The sequence below is a fragment of the Oncorhynchus gorbuscha genome, linkage group LG19, assembly GCF_021184085.1.
Source record: "Oncorhynchus gorbuscha isolate QuinsamMale2020 ecotype Even-year linkage group LG19, OgorEven_v1.0, whole genome shotgun sequence".
In the NCBI taxonomy this organism is placed as follows: Eukaryota; Metazoa; Chordata; class Actinopteri; order Salmoniformes; family Salmonidae; genus Oncorhynchus; species Oncorhynchus gorbuscha.
In genome coordinates this window covers 50,640,124-50,664,280 of record NC_060191.1, presented here as the reverse complement: position 1 = coordinate 50,664,280, position 24,157 = coordinate 50,640,124, and the positions used below count along the sequence as shown (strand labels likewise).

Here is a 24,157-nt window from a genome sequence, read left to right as displayed (position 1 = left end):
CGCATACTACGCAGCCTTTCTTTCAGAAACCCTGCGTCTTGGGCAGAACAGCTCCCCTGGGCAGAATACGCTCACAATTCGCTTCCTTCGTCTGCTACCGGGTTATCTCCGTTTCAGAGTAGTCTGGGTTACCAGCCTCCTCTGTTCTCATCCCAGCTTGCCGAGTCCAGCGTTCCTCCGCTCAAGCGTTTGTCCAACGTTGTGAGCGCACCTGGAGGAGGGTGAGGTCTGCACTTTGCCGTTACAGGGCACAGACGGTGAGAGCCGCCAATAAACGCAGGATTAAGAGTCCAAGGTATTGTTGCGGCCAGAGAGTGTGGCTTTCCACTCGCAACCTTCCTCTTACGACAGCTTCTCGTAAGTTGACTCCGCGGTTCATTGGTCCGTTCCGTGTCTCCCAGGTCGTCAATCCTGTCGCTGTGCGACTGCTTCTTCCGCGACATCTTCGTCGCGTCCATCCTGTCTTCCATGTCTCCTGTGTTAAGCCCTTTCTTCGCACCCCCGTTCGTCTTCCCTCCCCCTCCCGTCCTTGTCGAGAGCGCACCTATTTACAAGGTACATAAGATCATGGACATGCGTTCTCGGGACGGGGTCACCAATACCTAGTGGATTGGGAGGGTTACGGTCCTGAGGAGAGGAGTTGGGTTCCGTCTCGGGACGTGCTGGACCGTTCACTCATCGATGATTTCCTCCGTTGCCGCCAGGATTCCTCCTCGAGTGCGCCAGGAGGCGCTCGGTGAGTGGGGGGTACTGTCATGTTTGTCATTTATTATCATGTCTTGTCCCTGTGCTCCCCATGCTATTCGTTTCCCTCTGCTGGTCTTATTTGGTTCTTTCCTCCTTCTATCCCTCTCTCTCCCCTCCCTCTCTCACTCTCTCGCTCTCTTCTCTCTATCGTTCCGTTCCTGCTCCCAGCTGTTCCTATTCCCCTAATCATCATTTAGTCTTCCCACACCTGTTCCCGATCCTTTCCCCTGATTAGAGTCCCTATTTATTCCTTTGTGATCCGTTCCTGTCCCGTCGGTTCCTTGTTTTGTATTCACCATGCTGTGATTGTGTTTCGCCCTGTCCTGTCGTGTTTTTTGCCTTCATCAGATGCTGCGTGTGAGCAGGTGGCTCTATCAACTACGGCCTGCGCCTACCCGAAGCGACCTGCAGTCTGTGGCCGCTTCTCTAGTTATTCCCCTCTACAGACTAGAGGATTTTTGTTATTCCCTGTTTGGATTTAAATAAACTCTGTTTCTGTTAAGTCGCTTTTGGGTCCTCTTTCACCTGCATGACACAGTAGTCACTGCCGTGGGTTGGTCAAAGACAACACAGACCACTGAGAATATACAACACACTCCAGTGAGCTCCAGCTCTCACTAGAATGGAAGCTGTCATATTCATATTTCCATTTCCTTTCTCCAATACTACCAGTGACCCTCTAATAGCTGTCATTTGTGAGGCGACAATGCTGATGAGAACAGCCTCAGCAACGGGGCATTTGTCATTTGATCAACCCACGGCAGTGACTCCTGGAGTATGTTTGTTTGTCTTGATGATTTGGTGTGTCCATCTCTGCCACCATTGTTTTCTAATCAGTTGGCGTCTCTCCTGCATGAAGCTCGTCTCTCAGATGGAGACGTCATGCTTTCTGACGTAAGACAACGTCTTAAATCACTTAGGAAGCAATCCCATCTGGACTCTAACACTGACTGCCCATAAGGCTCTGGTCAAAAGTGGTGTACTACTCAGGGAATAGGGGGCCATTTGAGGTGCTCTGTTGCCATACTTTAGACCAGGGGTATTCAACTCTTACCTTTTGAGGTCCGGAGCCTGGTGGTTTTCTGTTCTACCTGATAATTAATTGCACACACCCGGTGTCGCAGGTCTAAATCAATCCCTGATTAGAGGAGAATCACCCACCCGGTGTTGCAGGTTTAAATCAGAGGCGAACAATGAAACATGCAGTGGAACTGGCTTTGAGGTCCGGAGTTGAGGGCTTTAAACCATTATAATCAGACACAATTGGACCTCCTCATTCAGTCTGAAACCTCTAGATCTGAGGTAGCTTTTCTATCCAACAGAGTATGATTATTTCACTTTTCTAGAGGCTATCATAAATATTCTTAGAGGACCTTGGTGGAGCCAGCTTGCGTAAATTTACCACTAGGGAGAATGGAAATAATGATATGAAATCCAGATGAACATATAGTCTCTAAGGTGCAGCCAAACACCTCCAGAAGTGAATAGTGAATGGGTCATCTCTTTAGGATATCAGTATATTCAGTGGGGTAAAGTTCTTAAGTAAAAGTACTTTAAAAAAATATATTTTTATTTTAATTTTCTCCCCAATTTCGTGGTATCCAATTGTTAGTAGTTACTATCTTGTCTCATCGCTACAACTCCCGTACGGGCTCGGGAGAGATGAAGGTCTGCGCCACCCGGGAGCCACCCGGGAGGCCCGTAAAAATACTTTTAAGAACTACTTAAAAGTAGTTTTTGGGGATATCTGTACTTAACTTTACTATTTATATTTTCACAACTTTTACTTTTCTACATTCCTAAAGAAAATTATGTACTTTTACTCCATACATTTTCCCTGACACCCAAAAGTACTCATTACATTTTGAATGCTTAGCAGGAAAGAAAATGGTCAAATTTGCACACTTATCAAGAGAACATCCCTGGTCATCCCTACTGCCACTGATTTGGCAGACTCACTAAACACAAATCCTTTGTTTGTAAATGATATCTAAGTAATGGAGTGTGCCCCTGGCTATCCGTAAATTTAAAAAACAAGAAAAGTGTGCCGTCTGGTTTGCTTAATATAAGTAATCTTTTATTATTCGTACTTATACTTTTGATACTTAAGTATATTTTAGCAACTACATTTACTTTTGATACTTAAGTATAGTTAAAACCAAATACTTTTAGACTTATACTCAAGTAGTATTTTACTGGGTGATTTTCACTTTTACTGAAGTCATTCTCTATTAAGGTATCTTTACTTTTACACTTTTCCACCACTGTATATTTGTGACAGTTTAATATGTTCTTGTGGTTTTACTGGTCTGGAGCTTTATGGTGGGTGACGGCATTAGTCATCCTGAAATCATCCTAACTCCCAGGAGCTCATCGTGATGGCTTTAGTGGTATAATACAGTATACCCCCACTCTCTCTCTATCTCTTACTCACTCACTCCCTCTTCATTTCTCTCTCAAACGTTATCATCTCCATCTCTCTCTCTCTGTCTCTCTCTCTGTCTTAGTCTTCCCTCCCTCTTCATTTCTCTCTCAAACATTATCTTCCCCATCTCTCTCTCTGTCTCTCTCTGTCTCTCTTACTCCCTTCCCCTCTCCCTCCCTCTTAATTCATCTCTCTCTCTCTCTCTCTCTCCCTCTTAATTCATCTCTCTCTCTCTCTCTCTCTCCCTCTTAATTCATCTCTCTCTCTCTCTCTCTCTCCCTCTTAATTCATCTCTCTCTCGCTCTCTCCCTCCCTCTTAATTCATCTCTCTCTCGCTCTCTCCCTCCCTCTTAATTCATCTCTCTCTCTCTCTCTCTCCCTCTTAATTCATCTCTCTCTCTCTCTCTCTCTCTCCCTCTCCCTAAAAGTATTATTATTTCAGAGAAACAAGTTGTCCTGACATTACTTAATTACATGCTCCTAAGAATATAACTTTTAGAGCCATCCATCCCTCCTGTTAAGAGCAAGCCCATCTCTTCAAATCTCAGGACATTTTACCACCATTTTATTAGCTTGCTGTGGTTCTTATTCCCAAGAGGGCATTATTATCAATCACCCAAACAACATCATCCTCTCTCCCTCTTGATATTTTCATGAATATACTACACTGATAATGCTGTTATGAACACAAAATAGTTTCTGCGTAAGGGGTTATATTTCTTTTCATTGGTTGAGGTAGGGAAGCTTTTATAAAAGCTTGAAAGGTTTCTCCAAGGTTTTTCCCACCACACTTTAATGCTTCAAAAACAACAGGCGGGCGGCCACAAAGCTATTCCAATATTATGCATCAATCAAAGACTACGGGATGAGGCGCGATTGGTGAGCCGCAATGCTGCAAAGCACAGACCAATCAAAAGACTACAGTATAATGACACCCAGAGATGAAAAGTCTCAGAGAACAATTGGCACTTTTCCCAATTCAGCTGACGGCGGGCACTAACATCTGGACTTTTTAATTGAAATCCCCTGTTGTGTGGTGGGCCAGAAACCCCTCATTATATATGAATGAGAACTCATGAAAGATTGATGTGGAAACATGCAGGTAGTTGAGAGTTACCAGTTCATTCTCCAACTGCAATAACTTCAAACTCCATTCTGTTTGCAGAGGGAAAGGGACACAACACAAAGCAGTACAAGACATTTGAATAATGCAGTGTGAGATTGTCTGTTTTGTTGTGGAGCTTTGTTCAAAACCCATTATTATGCTTCCCATGGAGACAACCCCCCCCCCATAATAATAAGAGAAAAAATTGCTGCAAAATAGATATTGGTCCATTTTACCTGCTGCCATTTTGCAAATAGAGACTTTGCCTTCCCTCTTCCCATTGTTTACTCTCAATGTTATGCAGTAATTAAACATCTCTCTAAGCATGGGTATTTCATGCCGTAGTGAGAAAAAGTGAGCTGGAGCGATATGGGGGTGCCAGGGTAAATCTGTTCCACTTTATAGGCCACATGGGATCCTTACCCTAGTGACTCTGCCTGTCAGATGGAATATATTCTCAGACAGTTCTGCTCTGTGGCACCGCACAGTGATAAGGGATGCACAGCACATGTCTCATACGTGACAACCCAATATGTGTGGAGATGTGTTTGTGGGTGTGTACAAACGGGTATGTGTGCATGCACACAACTGCATACTCCAGTGCACTATTAATTAGCGTCAGTCAGATTTGTTCACGGTTTGACAGTGAATTGTGTTTAATTACTCAGGGTGCATTCATACCATTTAGGTGATAACTCACACAAACACACACACACACACGCACATAGACACACACACAGTTACACACACACACACACAACGACTGACGCCGGATTTTGAGAAGCAGGTACGGAGAGTTAACATTTATTCAGGAACAGACAGGTAACAAAACAGAAACAGCGTCAGCACGCGGGTAAACAACAACAAATGACAATTAATGCTGAGGCAGGGAACAGAGCAGGGGACCAGACAGATATAGGAAAGTTAATGACAGAGGTGATTGAGTCCAGGTGAGTCCAATAAGCGCTGATGCGGTGACGGGGAGAAGGCTCGGGTGCGTAATGATGGTGGCAGGAGTGCATAATGCTGGGGAGCCTGGCGCCTTCGAGTGCCGGGGGGGGCAGGCGTGACACACACACATAGACACATACACACATATAGACACACACACAAACAACCACACAGACACACACGCACACACATACACACATATAGACACACACACAAACAATCACACATACACACACACACACACACACACACACACACACACACACACACACACACACACACACACACACACACACACACACACACACACACACACACACACACACACACACACACACACACACACACACACACACACACACACACACACACACGTGATAAGTCAGTATAAAGAAGCAGGCCATTGACACAGTAAACACAAACATGTGAAGTAGGGCAGAGAAATAACATTTGTTTCTGCAACCCCTGGAAACTATTAAAACTTCCTCTCAGCAGTGGAGAACTGGGACAAGAGAGAGGAAGACAGGCTGCAGTCCAAACACTGAAAGACACACCCTATCCCCTCAGCTCTCAAATGACCCTTTTCTACAACCCCTTTGGCACTCATTTATGAGCCTTGTGGTCATTTTTCATAACTCTAGACACAAAACTCAAAACGGTCATCACTTGTAAAACAGGCTGTCCGATGTTCAAAACATTGCATTGTGCATTCATATCTTTAAAGAAACCTTGCACTCGCAGAAACATTGGTTCAAATAACTAATTTATCATGAAAAACCATAGGAACATTCATTTAGATCACCCACACACAAGATAACAATAGTTTCACTATGTAGTTGTTCGTACAATCATTAAATATTGTAGTACAAAATACAGTATGTGATACATGTTTCATTATGCTACTACACTTAAATACATCACTGTAAAAGGACTAGTAGGGAGAATACTACAGACACAGTGGAATCATTGAACAAAATCTGAAATGTATTGATGAAATACAATAAAATCACAACATAGGTTCCTTTGAATCAAAGCAAAAATAATTAGCTACAAAAAAGGAAAAGTCTACAGTAAAATGTCAACTGCAGTGTTCCTCACCTGGCTTATTGTAAAAAGCAAAACAAAGGATCGATTACTGTACTTCTATATTCCCATCAACCCTGTCTTGTCAATTTGGCCACAGGTTCTCATCTACATCACAATGGACGTTTTCATTAGCCAAACATCTTGGGAAGAATCTTTGGCTTTGGCGAATCCAGGCCTGACACTGGTCTGCAGTGATGTCATTGCATGCATCATCCATGGCTGGAGAAGGGTGGCTTGTTTGTGCGGGCGCCTATCATATACCTTCCACCTCTATGTGGAGAAAAAATCCTCAATCGGTTTATTAAGGAAAGGAGAGTATGAGGGTAAGTACAGGGTGGTAAATTGTGGGCCTGAAACCATGCTTGCACCATTTGATCATGGTGGAATCTGACATTATCCCACACAATGACATAGGTCACATCATCAGCTCTACAGACCTGATTTAGCTCATCAAGGAAGGTTACAAGGAGAGTTGCATTATTTAATCCAATAAGAGGTATGTGTCCCACCACCACACATTGTCCAGGTACTGGCCAATGAAATTCCGACCTCTCCTCCTTGTCTTGGCCAGGTTGAAGCCTGCCTCATCCAAAAAGAGGAATTTGTGATGGTTTTGTTCGTCAGCATCCAGCTCCATCACCCTCTAAAAAGACAGTTTGGAAAGAGAATTACTGGTTACAATGATGTAGAATTTTGGGGGAATTTCTCACAACAGGCATCTTGAAACTGAACATACCTGAACATACTCAGTCCTCGGTTGCTTCACTCTGTCTGAATGTCTTTCAAAAGGCACATTGGTATAGCTGTTTTAGAGACACCTGGTGCCTTTTCAGCATGTGTGCAATAGTCGGCAAACATATGGCTTCCAGGTTGTTGAACATGTCGTCATTGTCCAAGATGTGCTGCTAAATTTCTGTAAGGCGAATATCATTTCTGTCCCGAACCAAATTAACCACAGCCCGCTCTTGTTGGTCAGTCAGAATTTTGCCTCTGCCTCTCCTATTCGGTCTAGTCTCAATTCTGCAGGGAAAATTACAGTAAGAACACATTTAGTCACATCACCTACTCTGTGGTACACATTGGCATGCAGTACACAGTCAGTTGACAATTGAGAGGAGCCTAATGTTTAGTGCATGCTGAAGACTTACTGGTTCTCATTGCGGAAAGTTCTGATGATTGAGGCTACTGTTGATCTTCTGAGGTTTGGTTGAATCATTGTAGCTGCCTCAGTCATTGTCATGCCATGATTTACGACATGGCCTACAACTATTGCTCATATTTCATTGGACAGTCTTCGCTGTTGCTGCTGCTGTCTTGGTCCGTGGCCTTGTCCACAAAAATGGTGTGCAGAAGGGCATCTCTTAACGTACAACACCGTGAATAATTAAGGCTGTTGTGGAGGCAAACGGGAGTCCTATCCAGTACTAGATAGATGTATGTACCTAATGTCATGCAGGTGAAAGAGGACCCAAAAGCGACTTAACAGAAACAGAGTTTATTTAAATCCAAACAGGGAATAACAAAAATCCTCTAGTCTGTAGAGGGGAATAACTAGAGAAGCGGCCACAGACTGCAGGTCGCTTCGGGTAGGCGCAGGCCGTAGTTGATAGAGCCACCTGCTCACACGCAGCATCTGATGAAGGCAAAAAACACGACAGGACAGGGCGAAACACAATCACAGCATGGTGAATACAAAACAAGGAACCGACGGGACAGGAACGGATCACAAAGGAATAAATAGGGACTCTAATCAGGGGAAAGGATCGGGAACAGGTGTGGGAAGACTAAATGATGATTAGGGGAATAGGAACAGCTGGGAGCAGGAACGGAACGATAGAGAGAAGAGAGAGCGAGAGAGTGAGAGAGGGAGGGGGAGAGAGAGGGATAGAAGGAGGGAAAGAACCAAATAAGACCAGCAGAGGGAAACGAATAGCATGGGGAGCACAGGGACAAGACATGATAATAAATGACAAACATGACACCTAATAAACCGGTGAGTGTACCGTAATGTCAAATCTGAAAACATGGTCTGGAAAAGTGGTACATGGGACCATAGAAACTGTGTCTGATAAAGAATGATGATGAAATATTACATCCATAGATAATGTCGTCCAATTGGTTCATGTTCCACAGTAATTGGTGTCAATGGATTTCGTTATCCTAAAACTTTCATGATCTAAACATGGAATATTGTTAGTCAGTTTCCATAAAACTATGCATAAAGAGTAATGCAACAGTTACTTATCATTTTGAGCAGTTGTATCAATTGATAGTTAGATCATTGTAATGAAATGAATAGACAGTCATTTCAGATGTAATGTGTGAATTGCATTTTGGAATGGTAATACTTTCATGTTAAGTTGTGTCATTTTGAACAGGTGATTTTAGTTCAATGAACAAATGATCTTAGCTTTATGTGTATTGTATCCAAGCTATTGGGAAAAGTGTTAGAGTTCTGAAAAATGTGCATTTTGATCATTGGTTGTGAGTTTTGTGTCTAGTGTTGTGAAAAATGACATCAAGGTTCTGAAATTATTGCCAAAGTGATAAAAAAAAACTGTAAGCGGACACTCCTGATGACGTATCATGGCGTCTGACGAGCATACACTTGCAGGGCGAGGGAGGAAGGAATGATTTTTAAATGGACCACCATTGCCCAGAAATTCGTCACTCGTTGTCACGCCCTGGCCTTAGTATTCTGTGTTTTCGTTATTGTTTTGGTTAGGCCAGGGTGTGACATGGGGATTTATGTGGTTTGTTTTGTCTGGGGTTGTTTGAGGTTATGGGATTGTGGTTAGAGTAGTACTCTAGGTAAGTCTATGGTTGCCTAGAGTGGTTCTCAATCAGAGGCAGGTGTTTATCGTTGTCTCTGATTGGGAACCATATTTAGGCAGCCATATTCTTTAGGTGTCTTGTGGGTGATTGTTTCTGTCTTTGTGTTTGTGGCACCAGATAGGACTGTTTTGGTTTTGTCACGTTTCTTGTTTTGTAGATTGTTGTATTTTCATCTTTATTAAAGATGTACAAAACTAACCACGCTGCATTTTGGCTGCATTTTGGTCCGCCTCTCTTTCACCAGAAGAAAACACTCGTTCATCCCGCAATGACTGTGTTTTCAGCCACCGGTAGCTTGTGGGTGCTTTGTATACGCTACAGTCAATTATGAGTGCATGTCTACTTAAAGTAAATATATAATTCTTAATATAAGCCTACTGTATGATAGCTAGCAAATGAAATAGCTAAATAACGTTAGCCTGCCTAGCTGTAACTTCTGAAGAAGGAAAACATTTTATTTCTACAACTTCCAAAAGCTAACCAAACAAAAACATAATTATTTTACAAGACGTGTTTGTGCCGTCGTGCATTAGTAGCACAATTTCTAACTTAATTTACATGAGTTTTTACTTCCACTTGTATGTTGACTCCATATTGACCTTGACGTTTACATTTTTGGCTGACTTTTCTTAGCGGATATACAATCGTTGCGATTTGAATTATGGGGAGTTTCAGGCCCCGAAGTGAACATAATTGTACACTCGCAAACTCAATTAAAAACAAGGGCTGAGGGACTTACTTTACAAACTTCCCTTGCTTGGCTAATCACTTGGACCGCCCTCCAAGATGGTAACGAGCTCCTGTCTGTCTCCAGCTTTGCCGGTTTTTGACCGTTCTGCCTGCCCGGACCCTGAGCCTGCCTGCCGTTCTGTACCTTTCGGACTCTGCTCTGGACTACCGACCTCTGCCTGTCCTTGACCTGTCGTTTGCCTGCCCCCCTGTTTTTGTAATAAACTTTTGTTACTTCGAAACTGTCTGGGTCTTCTTCTGAGCCTTGACACGAGGAGTGTGGTCTCTGTTGTCTGTCACTGAGGCAAGCTGTGCAGTGTACACCAGGAGAAGTGGAACTATGTTGAGGCTAGATAAATCTGTTTATTTCAATAATGTGCTGCTATTTTGGTCATTGTGTTACACAAGATGACAGAAATGTGATGTTTTTTTTAACCTTTAACTAGGAAAGTTAATAATACATTTGGATTAAATGTGTTAAGATACTGTAGAATTGGTTTGACGTAATCTCCCTTATCCATCTCTCTAAAAGAAAAGCGCTTGAAGCGAAGACTCTGCGTAATTAACATTTTCAGTTACCCCAGTGGGCGTGATAGCTTATCTCCCTGAGAACATAGAATCCTTTATAGGAACAAACCAACTGAAACCTGCTGAATAATGCTACCACTATTCCTAAACGACAGATACAACCATATAAATGATTGATCATAAACAAGGCATGCATGATGACGCATTTCCCTGGCTGTTATATTAAAATACGGTTAAAGGCCCATGCTACTGATGTGATGACGTGATGATCCGTGTGTGTGTGTGTGTGTGTGTGTGTGTGTGTGTGTGTGTGTGTGTGTGTGTGTGTGTGTGTGTGTGTGTGTGTGTGTGTGTGTGTGTGTGTGTGTGTGTGTGCGTGCGTGCGTGCGTGCGTGCGTGCGTGCGTGCGTGCGTGCGTGCGTGCGTGCGTGCGTGCGTGCGTGCGTGCGTGTGTTGTGCTCCATGAGGATTTCCCTTCCTGTAAAGCCTCTCCCTTCCTATGCGCCTCTCATATTTTACACTTTAACTACCACCTCTAATGATGATTATCTGCTTAATCACAGGGCTATTCTTAGACTACAGACGCAGCAGATGGAGACTGACAGGATGACCTCACCGGGAGAAATATCCTCTGTGCTTAGAAATGATAAACCGGCACAAGCACCGATTACATTTGTCCCTAGCGTTTCCACAAGAGGTACAGAGAGGGTCTTGGGTCGCATCCAGGACATGATTTATCTTCCTCAGGTTCCATGGAGGTGTTCCAAATGACGCAATATTCCCTATATAGTGCACTACATAGGTACAACTAAGGACTGGAGATGGATTGAAATTAGTTAACAAGGAAAAATACATTTGGTTGGACAAAGCTGTCAGGACAGAACATACAAGCAACATGCAACAGATGCTCTCCATTTCAGTCAGGGACAATAGTTCCAGACCACCTACGATTTTCACCATGCGCCTACTGTGTGAAAGCCTGGTGTTAAGAGCAACAACACACCTGTTACTACGGCGTTCCTGTAGGGAATCCACTCAACAGAGATCAGCAACCATTACTGTTATACAACTGAGTCACCTTCCTTCGCCTCTATCTTCCCACCGGGGGTCTAGCATTAGCAATCAGCCTCTCTCTTAGCCTGTAGATAGACTTCTCTCCAATCAATCAAAACAGAAATCATTGACCCGTGTCAAATAGCTCCCCTGACCACATCCCAAGCTGCATGCAAATTCCCTGGTGATGTGTGATTCTTGCATTACAGTTCAAATGATTTCCCCTTTCACTGTTCAAAAGACCTTTGAGGAAGCCTGAGAATATATCAGCCTGGCAGGCATGTAAGCCCAATCGGACCCATGTGATAGGATAAGGCACTTTTCAGGGTGCTCACAAAGGAAGAGAGATAAGGGGAAGATGAGAGAGGAAGAAAGACAGGAAAGAGAGAGAGAGTTGAACTTAGCTCTCTGGGTGTTATCAAAGGAAAAAATGAAACTAACCTCTGGCATCGAAAAACTCCTCATCTGAGCTGTCAACAGACTCCTGTGCAATGTCCTGCATCCGCCAGTGGGAGGCACTGTGCTGACGGGAAGCGGCTGAGGGGTAGAAAGAGAAAAACAGATCAAGTTCTATGTCAGGAGAAACGTCTATGTGCGGCATCATGTCATTATTCAAGGACAAATTAATTATGTGAATCTATAGGTTTTTCCTTTCAGCTTCAAGTGCATTGTCTGTCTATAAACGGCAGCAGAACAATTGCATTAGCTTGTAGGGCCTTGGGCAGAGAGGCTCCATTGGTCTCCAGTGTTACAGAGCACAAATCAAGCAAACCAGAGCCCTATTTTGAAGGGGGCTCATATAAAGAAATATAAGGCTCTGAAGCAAACCAATTGAGTTCAGAGGTTAGCCAGCTCATATTCTCTATTAACCATAACATATTGGAGAGGGTGGCTCCATATCTAGGCAGGCTACTGTCCCTCAACAACACTCAACAACACCCAATACCTGAGATATTGAATCAATCTTTAGTATTTTTATTTATTTATTTCACATTTATTTGACCAGGTTGGCAAGTTGAGAACAACTTCTCATTTAAAATTGCGACCTGGCCAAGATAAAGTAAAGCAGTTTGACACATACAACAACACAGAGTTACACATGGAGTAAAACAAACATACAGTCAATAATACAGCAACAAAATAAGTTTATATACAATGTGAGCAAATGAGGTGAGATAAGGGAGGTAAAGGCAAAACAAAGGCCATGGTGGCGAAGTAAATACAATATAGCAAGTAAAACACTGGAATGGTAGATTTGCAGTGGAAAAATGTTCAAGGCAGAGATAGAAATAATGGGGTGCAAAGGAGCAAAATAAATAAATAAATACAGTAGGGGGAGAGGTAGTTGTTTGGGCTAAATTATAGATGGGCTATGTACAGGTGCAGTAATCTGTGAGCTGCTCTGACAGCTGGTGCTTAAAGCTAGTGAGGGGGATAAGTGTTTCCAGTTTCAGAGATTTTTGCAGTTCGTTCCAGTCATTGGCAGCAGAGAACTGGAAGGAGAGGCGGCCAAAGGAAGAATTGGTTTTGGAGGTGACCAGAGAGATATACCTGCTGGAGTGCATGCTACAGGTGGGTGCTGCTATGGTGACCAGGGAGCTGAGATAAGGGGGAGCTTTACCTAGCAGGGTCTTGTAGATGACCTGGAGCCAGTGGGTTTGGCGACGAGTATGAAGCGAGGTCCAGCCAACAAGAGCTACAGGTCGCAGTGGTGGGTAGTATTTGGGGCTTTGGTGACAAAACGGAAATGTAAATGACATCGCCGAAGTCGAGGATCGGTAGGACGATCAGTTTTACAAGGGTAGCATGAGTGAAGGAGGCGTTGTTGCGAAATAGGAAGCCAATTCAAGATTTAACTTTGGATTGGAGGTGTTTGATGCGATTCTGGAAGGAGAGTTTACAGTCTAACCAGACACCTAGGTATTTGTAGTTGTCCACATATTCTAAGTCAAAACTGTCCAGAGTAGTGATGTTGGACGGGCGGGCAGGTGCAGGCAGCGATCGGTTGAAGAGCATACATTTAGTTTGACTTGTATTTAAGAGAAATTGGAGGCCACAGAAGGAGTGTTGTATGGCATTGAAGCTCGTCTGGAGGATTGTCAACACAGTGTCCAAAGAAGGGCCAGAAGTATACAAATCAAATCAAATTTTATTTGTTACATATACATGGTTAGCAGATGTTAATGCGAGTGTAGCGAAATGCTTGTGCTTCTAGTTCCGACAATGCAGTAATAACCAACAAGTAATCTAGCTAACAATTCCAAAACTACTACCTTATAGACACAAGTGTAAGGGGATAAAGAATATGTACATAAAGATATATGAATGAGTGATGGTACAGAGCGGCATAGGCAAGATACAGAAGATGGTATTGAGTGCAGTATATACATATGAGATGAATAATGTAGGGTATGTAAACATTATATTAGGTAGCATTGTTTAAAGTGGCTAGTGATATATTTTACATCATTTCCCATCAATTCCCTTTATTAAAGTGGCTGGAGTTGAGTCAGTGTGTTGGCAACAGCCACTCAATGTTAGTGGTGGCTGTTTAACAGTCTGGTGGCCTTGAGATAGAAGCTGTTTTTCAGTCTCTCGGTCCCAGCTTTGATGCACCTGTACTGACCTCGCCTTCTGGATTTTTGGACCTCGCCCAATTTTTCAGTTTTTGATTTGTTAAAAAAGTTTGAAATATCCAATAAATGTCGTTCCACTTCATGATTGTGTCCCACTTGTTGTTGATTCTTCACAAAAAAATACAGTTTTATATCTTTATGTTTGAAGCCTGAAATGTGGCAAAAGGTCGCAAAGTTCAAGGGGGCCGAATACTTTCGCAAGGCACTGTAGGTCTGTAGCAGTTTGGGTCAAGAGTGTTGCCACCTTTGAAGAGCGGGATGACCGCAGCTGCTTTCCAATCTTTGAGAATCTCATACGACACGAAAGAGAAGTTGAACAGGCTAGTAATAGGAGTTGCAGCAATTTCGGCAGATCATTTTAGAAAGAAAGGGTCCAGATTGTCTGATTTGTAGGAGTCCAGATTTTGCAGCTCTTTCAGAACATCAGCTGACTGGATTTGGGAAACGGAGAAATAGGGAAGGTTTGGGCGAGTTGCTGTGGGGGGTGCAGTGCTGTTGACCGGGGTAGGGGTAGCCAGGTGGAAAGCTTTGCCAGCCGTAGAAAAATGCTTTTTGAAATTCTCAATTATAGTGGATTTATCGGTGGTGACAGTGTTTCCTATCCTCAGTGCAGTTTCTAGCTTCCCTGAAAAGTTGCATATCATGGGGGCTGTTCGATGCTAATGCAGAACGCCATAGGATGTTTTGTGTTGGTTAAGGGCAGTCAAGTCTGGAGAGAACCAAGGGCTATATCTGTTCCTGGTTCTACATTTCTTGAATGGGGCATGCTTATTTAAGATGGTGAGGAAGGCATTTTTTTAAATAACCAGGCATCCTCTACTGACGGGATGAGGTCAATATCCTTCCAGGATACCCCGGCCAGGTCAATTAGAAAGGCCTGCTCGCTGAAGTGTTTCAGGGAGCGTTTGATAGTGATGGGTGGAGGTTGTTGACCCATTACGGATGCAGGCAATTAGGCAGTGATCGCTGAGATTTTGGTTGAAAACAGCAGAGGTGTATTTAGAAGGCAAGTTGGTTAGGATGATATCTATGAGGGTGCCCGTGTTTACGGCTTTGGGGTGGTACCTGGTAGGTTCATTGATCATTTGTGTGAGATTGAGGGCATCAAGCTTAGATTGTAGGATGGCTGGGGTGTTAAGCATGTTCCAGTTTAGGTTGCCTAGCAGCACGAGCTCTGAAGATAGATGGGGGGCAAACAGTTCACATATGGTGTATTACACAGATATCATGTGAAAAGTATGAATGCCAGTGAGTTCCTCAAATTCCCATTCTTCAGGCCTAGAAAGAGGGAGTATTTAGAGAGATCCCTCAAGCTATGTTCTTCTAAGATCAGTGTTATAAAGTAATGCCAGATAAAGTCAATAACGTTCATTAGAAATGACTTTCAGACAACCAACGATTGTTCCTTTAAGTACTATTGAATTCAAACAAGATCAATGACAAGTGAAAGTGACAAAGCAAATCGTTCCATTGCGCTAACCTCCAGAGAACTGCAATGGGAGAGAAAAATGTCACCTAATTGAGCTGTGTGAGCTTTCCCGACTCTACACACAGAGAGCCAGTGTCTGAGAATCTAAGAGCCTTTACTCCACAACACAACAACACCAGGCTGCTTATGTTTGATCTCAGCTCTTTTCATACCCTCATCCCTCCATCCCTTCCTATATTATCTACTTCCAGAGGACATTTGCAGAGTACCATACTGGATGTTGAAACGCTGAGTTCATGGCTTCCATTACCATGGCACCTTCTCTGCCCTCACTGTTTTCACTCTCTCCGTCTCTCTCTCTCTCTCCTACAGCCCACTTCTCCTCATCGCTACACAGGAATTAATGAGCCTTTCATTTCTTACAGGACTCCATCAGGTCAAATGTTTTCCCTGTTAATATCTCATTGAGGAACGGGTGTCTCAACCGTTGGAGTTCTCGATTAGAGTCATGAAATGGAGGATAGGTTAGTCTATGCTCAACCACAGCCTGGGCTAGGCCAGCACCTTTCACGACAGGACCCTTGAATTTACTTTTTGCACTGTCTCTATGCACTCACAGGACCCTACACACTCACACTGATACTCCAACACACATGCACAAACACCACTTCATAATTTATTCACACACACATAATATGCATATACATTTATACTGACTCCACTCACATACAATCATCATATAGTTTGCTGCTACTCTGTTTTTCATATATCCTGATGCCTAGTCACCTTACCTCTATTTGGTATTTATTTCACCTTTATTTAACCAGGTAGGCTAGTTGAGAACAAGTTCTCATTTGCAACTGCGACCTGGCCAAGATAAAGCATAGCAGTGTGAACAGACAACACAGAGTTACACATGGAGTAAACAATGAACAAGTCAATAACACAGTAGAAAAAAAGGGAGTCTATACATACAGTATCTACCTCTATTACTCCAGTATCCCTGCACATTGTAAATAGGCTACAAGATCTGACTGACCATAAATATAGTATGCTTACTTACTTTCTCGTGTTCCTCTTATTTCTATTTATTGCGTGTTTTTGTTCTACCTTATGTTAGTTTTAGTCCTACATTAATTACTGTGTTGTTTGGGTTTGGAGCTTGTCACAGCTAATACTTAGTGAACATGGGTTTTCAGGTGTTCACCCTGGTTCATTTCATTGGACTACATTTGTTTACAGCCGAGTGTATGGAGACACACCATATGGGCCCTGGTCAAAGGTAGTGCACAATATAGAGAATATGATGCCATTTGGGACACTCTGATGATGAAAATGTAAATACTAACTATGTCCTAATGAGTAATTGATAGTGACTGCAAATAGGGGCATTAACCAAACACCTGACATATTTACACTATTCTGTAATGTATTCTGAGTGATTTCCTTTAAATCTAATGACTCTATACATTCAATACCTCATTTACACAATCAAGCATTTGGACACACCTCATTCAAGGGTTTTTCTTTATTTGGACTATTTTCTACATTGTAGAACAATAGTGAAGACATCAACACTATGAAATAACACATGGAATCATGTAGTAATCAAAAAAGTGTTAAACAAATCAAAAATATATTTTAGATTCTTCAAAGTAGCCACCCTTTGCCTTGATGACAGCTTTGCACACTCTTGGCATTCTCTCAAACAGCTTCACCTGGAATGCTTTTCTAACAGTCTTGAAGGAGTTCCCGCATATGCTGAGCACTTGTTGGCTGCTTTTCCTTCACTCTGCAGTCCAACTCATCTCAAACCATCTCAATTGGGTTGTGGTCGGTGATTGTGGAGGCCAGGTCATCTGATGCAGCACTCCATCACTCTCCTTCTTGGTCAAATAACCCTTACACAGCCTGGAGGTGTGTTTTGCGTCATTGTCCTGTTGAAAAACAAATGACAGTCTCACTAAGTGTAAACCAGATGGGATGGCGTATCGCTGCAGAATGCTGTGGTAGCCATGCTGGTTAAGTGTGCCTTGAATTCTAAATAAATCACTGACAGTGTTACCAGTAAACCACCCACACACAATTACACCTTCTCCGCCATATTTCACAGTGGGAACCACACATGCAGAGATGATCTGTTCACCTACTCTGCGTCTCACAAACACATGGTGGTTGGAACCAAAAATCGCACATTTGTACTCCTCAGACCAAGGGACAGATTTCAACCGGTCTAATGTCCATTGCTTGTGTTTCTTGGCCCAAACAAGTCTCTTCCTCTTATTGATGTCCTTTAGTAGTGGTTTCTTTGCAGCAATTTGACCATGAAGGCCTGATTCACGCAGTCTCTTCTGAACAGTTGATGTTGAGATGTGTCTGAGATGTGTCTGTTACTTGAACTCTGTGAAGCATTTACTTGGGCTACAATCTGAGGTGTAGTTAATTGCCGATTTCTGAGGCTGGTAACTCTAATGAACTTATCCTCTGCAGCAGAGGTAACTCTGGGTCTTCCTTTCCTGTGGCGGTCCTCATGAGTGCCAGTTTCATCATAGCACTTGATGTTTTTTGCGACTGCACATTAAGAACATTTTCTGGATTTACTGACCTTCATGTCTTAAAGTAATGATGGACTGTAAGTTTCTCTTTGCTTATTTGAGCTGTTCTTGCCATAATATGGACTTAGTCTTTTACCAACTAGGGCGATCTCCTGTATACCACCTCTACCTTATCACAATTGGGTCAAAACACATTAAGAAGGAAAGAAATTCCACAAATGAACTTTTAACAAGGCACACCTGTTAATTGAAATGCATTCCAGGTGACTACCTCATGAAGCTGGTTGAGAGAATGGCAAGAGTGTGCAAAGCTGTCATCAAGGAAAAGGGTGGCTACTTTGAAGAATCTCAAATATAAAATATATTTAGATTTGTTTAACACTTTTTTGGTTACCACATGATTCCATGTGTTATTTCATAGTTTTGATGTCTTCACTATTTTTACACCATGAGGAAAATAGTAGAATAAAGAAAAACCTTAGGTGTGTCCAAACTTTTGACTGGTACTGTATATTCAGTATATCCACATGACTTTTGTTGGTCCCTATCATCACATGTAAAACCAGAAGTTGGAGAAGATTTACAAACAAATAAAGATAGATTCATATAAATAGAGCTCAATAATATGTGAAGAGCTTTGGGAGATGCACTTTGTATTGTATTATTATTTCAATTTCAATTTCACACTCACAGTCTCTTCTTTATAATGGAGTTCACCATAGTAAAGACAAGAAAAAGTGAGATAAAAAAAAAACATTTTTGTGTGGATGGTACATGGGAGTTCTCAGTACATTTTTGTTGTTGTTAGAAACCCTGGCCTTGATCATACTGTGGTGCATAAATCTAGAATTGGCCCAGCAAGAACTCCTCACAAGCCATTAGGGGGAAACTCAGCACCCCTGAAGGATAATGTCCAGACCCTCTGCATCTGGGCTACTCAGAACCCATAGATATACTGTAAATCCCTTTTAATCAGGAACATACAGTAATCTCCTTATAATAAAATGCAGCTCTCTTCAGGAAAACTGCTCACCCTCTGCCTGGCCCTCATTCTCTCTCTGTCTGTCGCTCCACCATCCTGGACCCTTACTGTGATCTGACTCTTCAGTCAGCTCCGTCACCTTTTGATATTCACAAAGGTTGCATAGAACATCTCCACAATTTTGTACAATGTTCCACAATTTCCAAATAAGTCCGATTTTATGACATTCATAGCATATTTGTTTAGGTTAAAAGATCATATTTTTTGCTTTTGTGAACATATGTTTTGTGATGTCCCAACAGTGTTCTCGCCAGATTGTTCCCACAACATAATGAAACATTCTGGGAACCTTTAAATAACACATTAAATGTGTTCTAGGAAATTTTTTGCAACATCAGGCAAATATTTTATACCAAAATTCTGTACTCAACTGGACAGTTTTTATGTTATGAGAACATTTGCTGCGCCTAACGAATGTTCTGGGAACTTTCACAAAACCAATTTTGGTTTGCTGGGTATGTTCTTTTCTTCTCAACACAGAGTAGAAAGAGCACTTGGGTCTGGGTCACATGTTCACTGGACTTGTATTGAATCCCACACAAACAGGGTGTAATATGTAGAATACAGAACATTTTGTATGAATGTGCTCTGACTCTGTGATTTGTGACTGTGATTTGTAGAGGGGGAAATTGTCAATTCGCATGACAATACAATGAGTTGGCAAAAGAACAGAGACAGACTTGCAACCAGGCTAGGGTGGAGGGGGGTGGGCAAAGGTAAATCATGAGGAGAGCCATCCGGTATTCTGTGGATTGGACATCAAATCAAATCAAATCAAATTTATTTATATAGCCCTTCGTACATCAGCTGATATCTCAAAGTGCTGTACAGAAACCCAGCCTAAAACCCCAAACAGCAAACAATGCAGGTGTAAAAGCACGGTGGCTAGGAAAAACTCCCTAGAAAGGCCAAAACCTAGGAAGAAACCTAGAGAGGAACCGGGCTATGTGGGGTGGCCAGTCCTCTTCTGGCTGTGCCGGGTAGAGATTATAACAGAACATGACCAAGATGTTCAAATGTTCATAAATGACCAGCATGGTCAAATAATAATAAGGCAGAACAGTTGAAACTGGAGCAGCAGCACAGTCAGGTGGACTGGGGACAGCAAGGAGCCATCATGTCAAGGTTTTATGGAACGGTTTAAAGAGGAGTCCGTAATTTGCTTTCTAATAATCATAATCTTTTCCTCAAAGAAGTTCATGAATTTATCACTGCTAAAGTGCAAGTCATCCTCTCTTGGGGAATGCTGCTTTTTAGTTAGCTTTGCCACAGTATCAAAAAGGAATTTCGGATTGTTCTTATTTTCCTCAATTAAGTTAGAAAAATAGGACGATCGAGCAGCAGTAAGGGCTCTTCGGTACTGCACTATACCATCCTTCCAAGCTAGTCGGAAGACTTCCAGTTTGGTGTGGCGCCATTTCCGTTCCAATTTTCTGGAAGCTTGCTTCAGAGCTCGGGTATTTTCTGTGTACCAGGGAGCTAGTTTCTTATGAGACATTTTTTTTAGTTTTTAGGGGTGCAACTGCATCTAGGGTATTGCGCAAGGTTAAATTGAGATCCTCAGTTAGGTGGTTAACGGATTTTTGTCCTCTGGCGTCCTTGGGTAGGCAGAGGGAGTCTGGAAGGGCATCAAGGAATCTTTGTGTTGTCTGTGAATTTATAGCACGACTTTTGATGTTCCTTGGTTGGGGTCTGAGCAGATTATTTGTTGCAATTGCAAACGTAATAAAATGGTGGTCTGATAGTCCAGGATTATGAGGAAAAACATTAAGATCCACAACATTTATTCCATGGGACAAAACTAGGTCCAGCGTATGACTGTGAGAGTGAGTGGGTCCAGAGACATGTTGGACAAAACCCACTGAGTCGATGATGGCTCCAAAAGCCTTTTGGAGTGGGTCTGTGGACTTTTCCATGTGAATATTAAAGTCACCAAAGATTAGAATATTATCTGCAATGACTACAAGGTCTGATAGGAATTCAGGGAACTCAGTGAGAAACGCTGTATATGGCCCAGGAGGCCTGTAAACAGTAGCTATAAAAAGTGATTGAGTAGGCTGCATAGATTTCATGACTAGAAGCTCAAAAGACGAAAACGTCATTTTTTTTTTTGTAAATTGAAATTTGCTATCGTAAATGTTAGCAACACCTCCGCCTTTGCGGGATGCACGGGGGATATGGTCACTAGTGTAGCCAGGAGGTGAGGCCTCATTTAACACAGTAAATTCATCAGGCTTAAGCCATGTTTCAGTCAGGCCAATCACATCAAGATTATGATCAGTGATTAGTTCATTGACATACTCATTAACATCTTCTGATTTATTAAATCCCATTTTAACACACAATTAAACTCAATTTCCACAGCCAAAGAAAAGGGGAGGAGAGTGATCTCTCCATCAAATATGCTAAATCGCTCAGTTGTAACCTTCCACATGGAATACCCACACACCCGCAAGATCTCATCCCTGTAGATACTTTTGTTTTGATAATAGTTTGCTTTGCAGTTCCAGGGAGACAGCAGAATGCACACACGTCTTTATATAGTAACCTGCTTAATCTGCCATTTGATCAAAAATCTCACTCAATACCTACAGTATACTGCCCGGACTTCTCCCTACCTAGCAAAGGTCACATACTCTACGTCAGTGCTGAGGTTCACTACAGACATAGGCAGGGTCAGTGGTAGTGAGTTTTACATTGACAAATGACAGCCCAGTGAGGGGCAGAGAGTGTGCAGGGGTCTGCTCTATAGCTTAGCTCTGACAACAGACCTATCAGACCTCCCCTCCTGCTTTAGCATGATGCCTAATGGCCACATCTAATGGGGGAGGAGGGACTGTGAGTGTATAATATGGCACAGGACCAGGATTTCAACATAGACTTTTTCCCTCTGATGACGCATATCAAGAGTGAGAGTGGGGAGAAATTGCTCAAGTAGTTTTTAAATGAAATGAGCGGCATTAGTGAGCTTACGTAGGCGATGAAGTAATCCAAAAGGCATTACAGACATACTCTAAAGTATATTCCCTTATCGGTAAGTAACCACCAGCATCTGTGGTCCATATTGAAGATATTTGAGAGAGACTAACATGGGAATGATAAAAACCCTTCCTCTAAAATGTTACTAAAAAAATCCACGTCTATCCCAGCTGTAGTTTGAGGCAAAGGCTGCTACTGTAAAGTGCTGTTCTCTCTCTCTATCTATCTCTCTATCTATCTCTCTCTTTCTCCCTCCCTCCCTCCCTCCATCCCTCCCTCGCCAGCCAGCCAGCCAGCCAGCCAGCCAGCCAGCCAGCCAGCCAGCCAGCCAACTTCAGGCTCCCGGTTAGGTATACAGGCAGTGCTCGACAACCCAGTGCCTGTGTGCTTCCTCATGACAAACAGCCATTAAATTCTAATTAACACTATTTAGCATGCTTGAATAAATAACTGAGGTTAGGGTCTGAATTCATTATCACACGCCTGAGTAGGGTTTAGGAAACGCTATGCTGCCGCAGCCTGTTGAGCACTTGGCAGCACTGCTGAATAGAATAACCCTAAGATTTCACTGATGCGACATAAGATTGTAACATTAGATGATAACCGTCAGTTATTGGAAAATGACAAATGTCTTCATGGCTTGAATATTCCATGGACAATAGGGCTATTTGAGGGCTTACATGAGGTTGCAAAACATAAATAATACATGGAAACAATAATTGTGAAAATGTATCAAAAAGGTAACACGTAAACTGTTTGGCATTGTAATATGTAATTTGTTGGTAAAGAGTCAGCCAGGCATATCTATAATTTTTCTGTCAACAACGTAGTGATTGAAGTAGCAAACATGAGTGGTTGTGAGACTGAGCTCTCCCTCTAAGGTACGAGAAAGAGCGAGAGAGAGGGAGGCGATGGGGGGGGGGGGGGGGGATCACTGCTTCCCCTCATCGAAGTTACAAGTTACAGCAGCTGCACATTACATATACAGACCACTTGACTATTTCCTTCGTTTTGTTCAGTTTTGACAGTTGACAGTGAAAGTCAAAGCAAAAATCAAGTCATGAGGTTGAAGGAATTGTCCGTAGAGTTCTGAGACAGGATTGTGTCGAGGCACAGATCTGGGGAAGTGTACCAAAATGTCTGCAGCATTGAAGGTCCCCAAGAACACGGAGGCCTCCATCGTTCTTAAATGGAAGAAGTTTGGAACCACCAATACTCTTCCTAAAGCTGGCCGCTTGGCCAAACTGAACAATCGGGGGAGAAGGGCCTTGGTCAGGGAGTTGACGAAAAACCCGATGGTCACTCTGAAAGAGCTCCAGAATTCCTCTGTGGAGATGGGAGAACCTTCCAGAAGGACAACCATCTATGCAGCACTCCACCAATCAGGCCGTTATGGTAGAGTGGCCGGACGGAAGCCACTCCTCAGTAAAAGGCACATGACAGTCCACTTGGAGTTTTCCCAAAGGCACCTAAAGACTCTCCGACCATGAGAAAAAAGATTCTCTGGTCTGAATGCCAAGCGTCACGTCTGGAGGAAACCTGGCACCATCCCTACGGTGAAGCATGGTGGTGGCAGCATCATGCTGTGGGATGTTTTTCAGCGGCAGGGACTGGGAGACTAGTCAGGATCAGGGGAAATATGATCGGAGCAAAGTACAGAGATAGATTCTTAATGAAAACATGCTCCAGAGCGCTCAGGACCTCAGACTGGGGCGAAGGTTCACCTTCCAATAGGACAACGACCCAAAGCATACAGCCAAGACAACATAGGAGTGGCTTCGGGACAAGTCTCTGAATGTCCTTGAGTCCTTCAGTCCACTGTCAGCCAGTCAGGTTGGCAGCTGGTAGCTGTTTGAGAAACTGAAGACATGTTTGAGGACTGAGAAGAACAGAGGAATGTCACTAATATTATTCAGCCCATCACACAGCAAAGCTGCCAGAGAAGATATACAGAATTAACCAAACTACGTAATTACTTTCTAAATTAATATATTCAACTGCAATCATTGGTCTTGATTCTTCTTCCACTTTCAATTTGGATCTTATCAATAAGCAGA

The 24,157-nt window shown here is 42.8% G+C and overlaps 1 protein-coding gene across 1 annotated transcript in view; it reads right to left on the bottom strand.

Moving 5' to 3' along the window:
* Positions 1–24,157, bottom strand: part of LOC124005435 (membrane-associated phosphatidylinositol transfer protein 3-like) — a 181,133-nt gene that overhangs the window by 143,248 nt on the left and 13,728 nt on the right. The window contains 1 exon segment of the mRNA XM_046314702.1: positions 11,901–11,996. Within this exon segment, the coding sequence (XP_046170658.1) occupies positions 11,901–11,996 (96 nt within the window).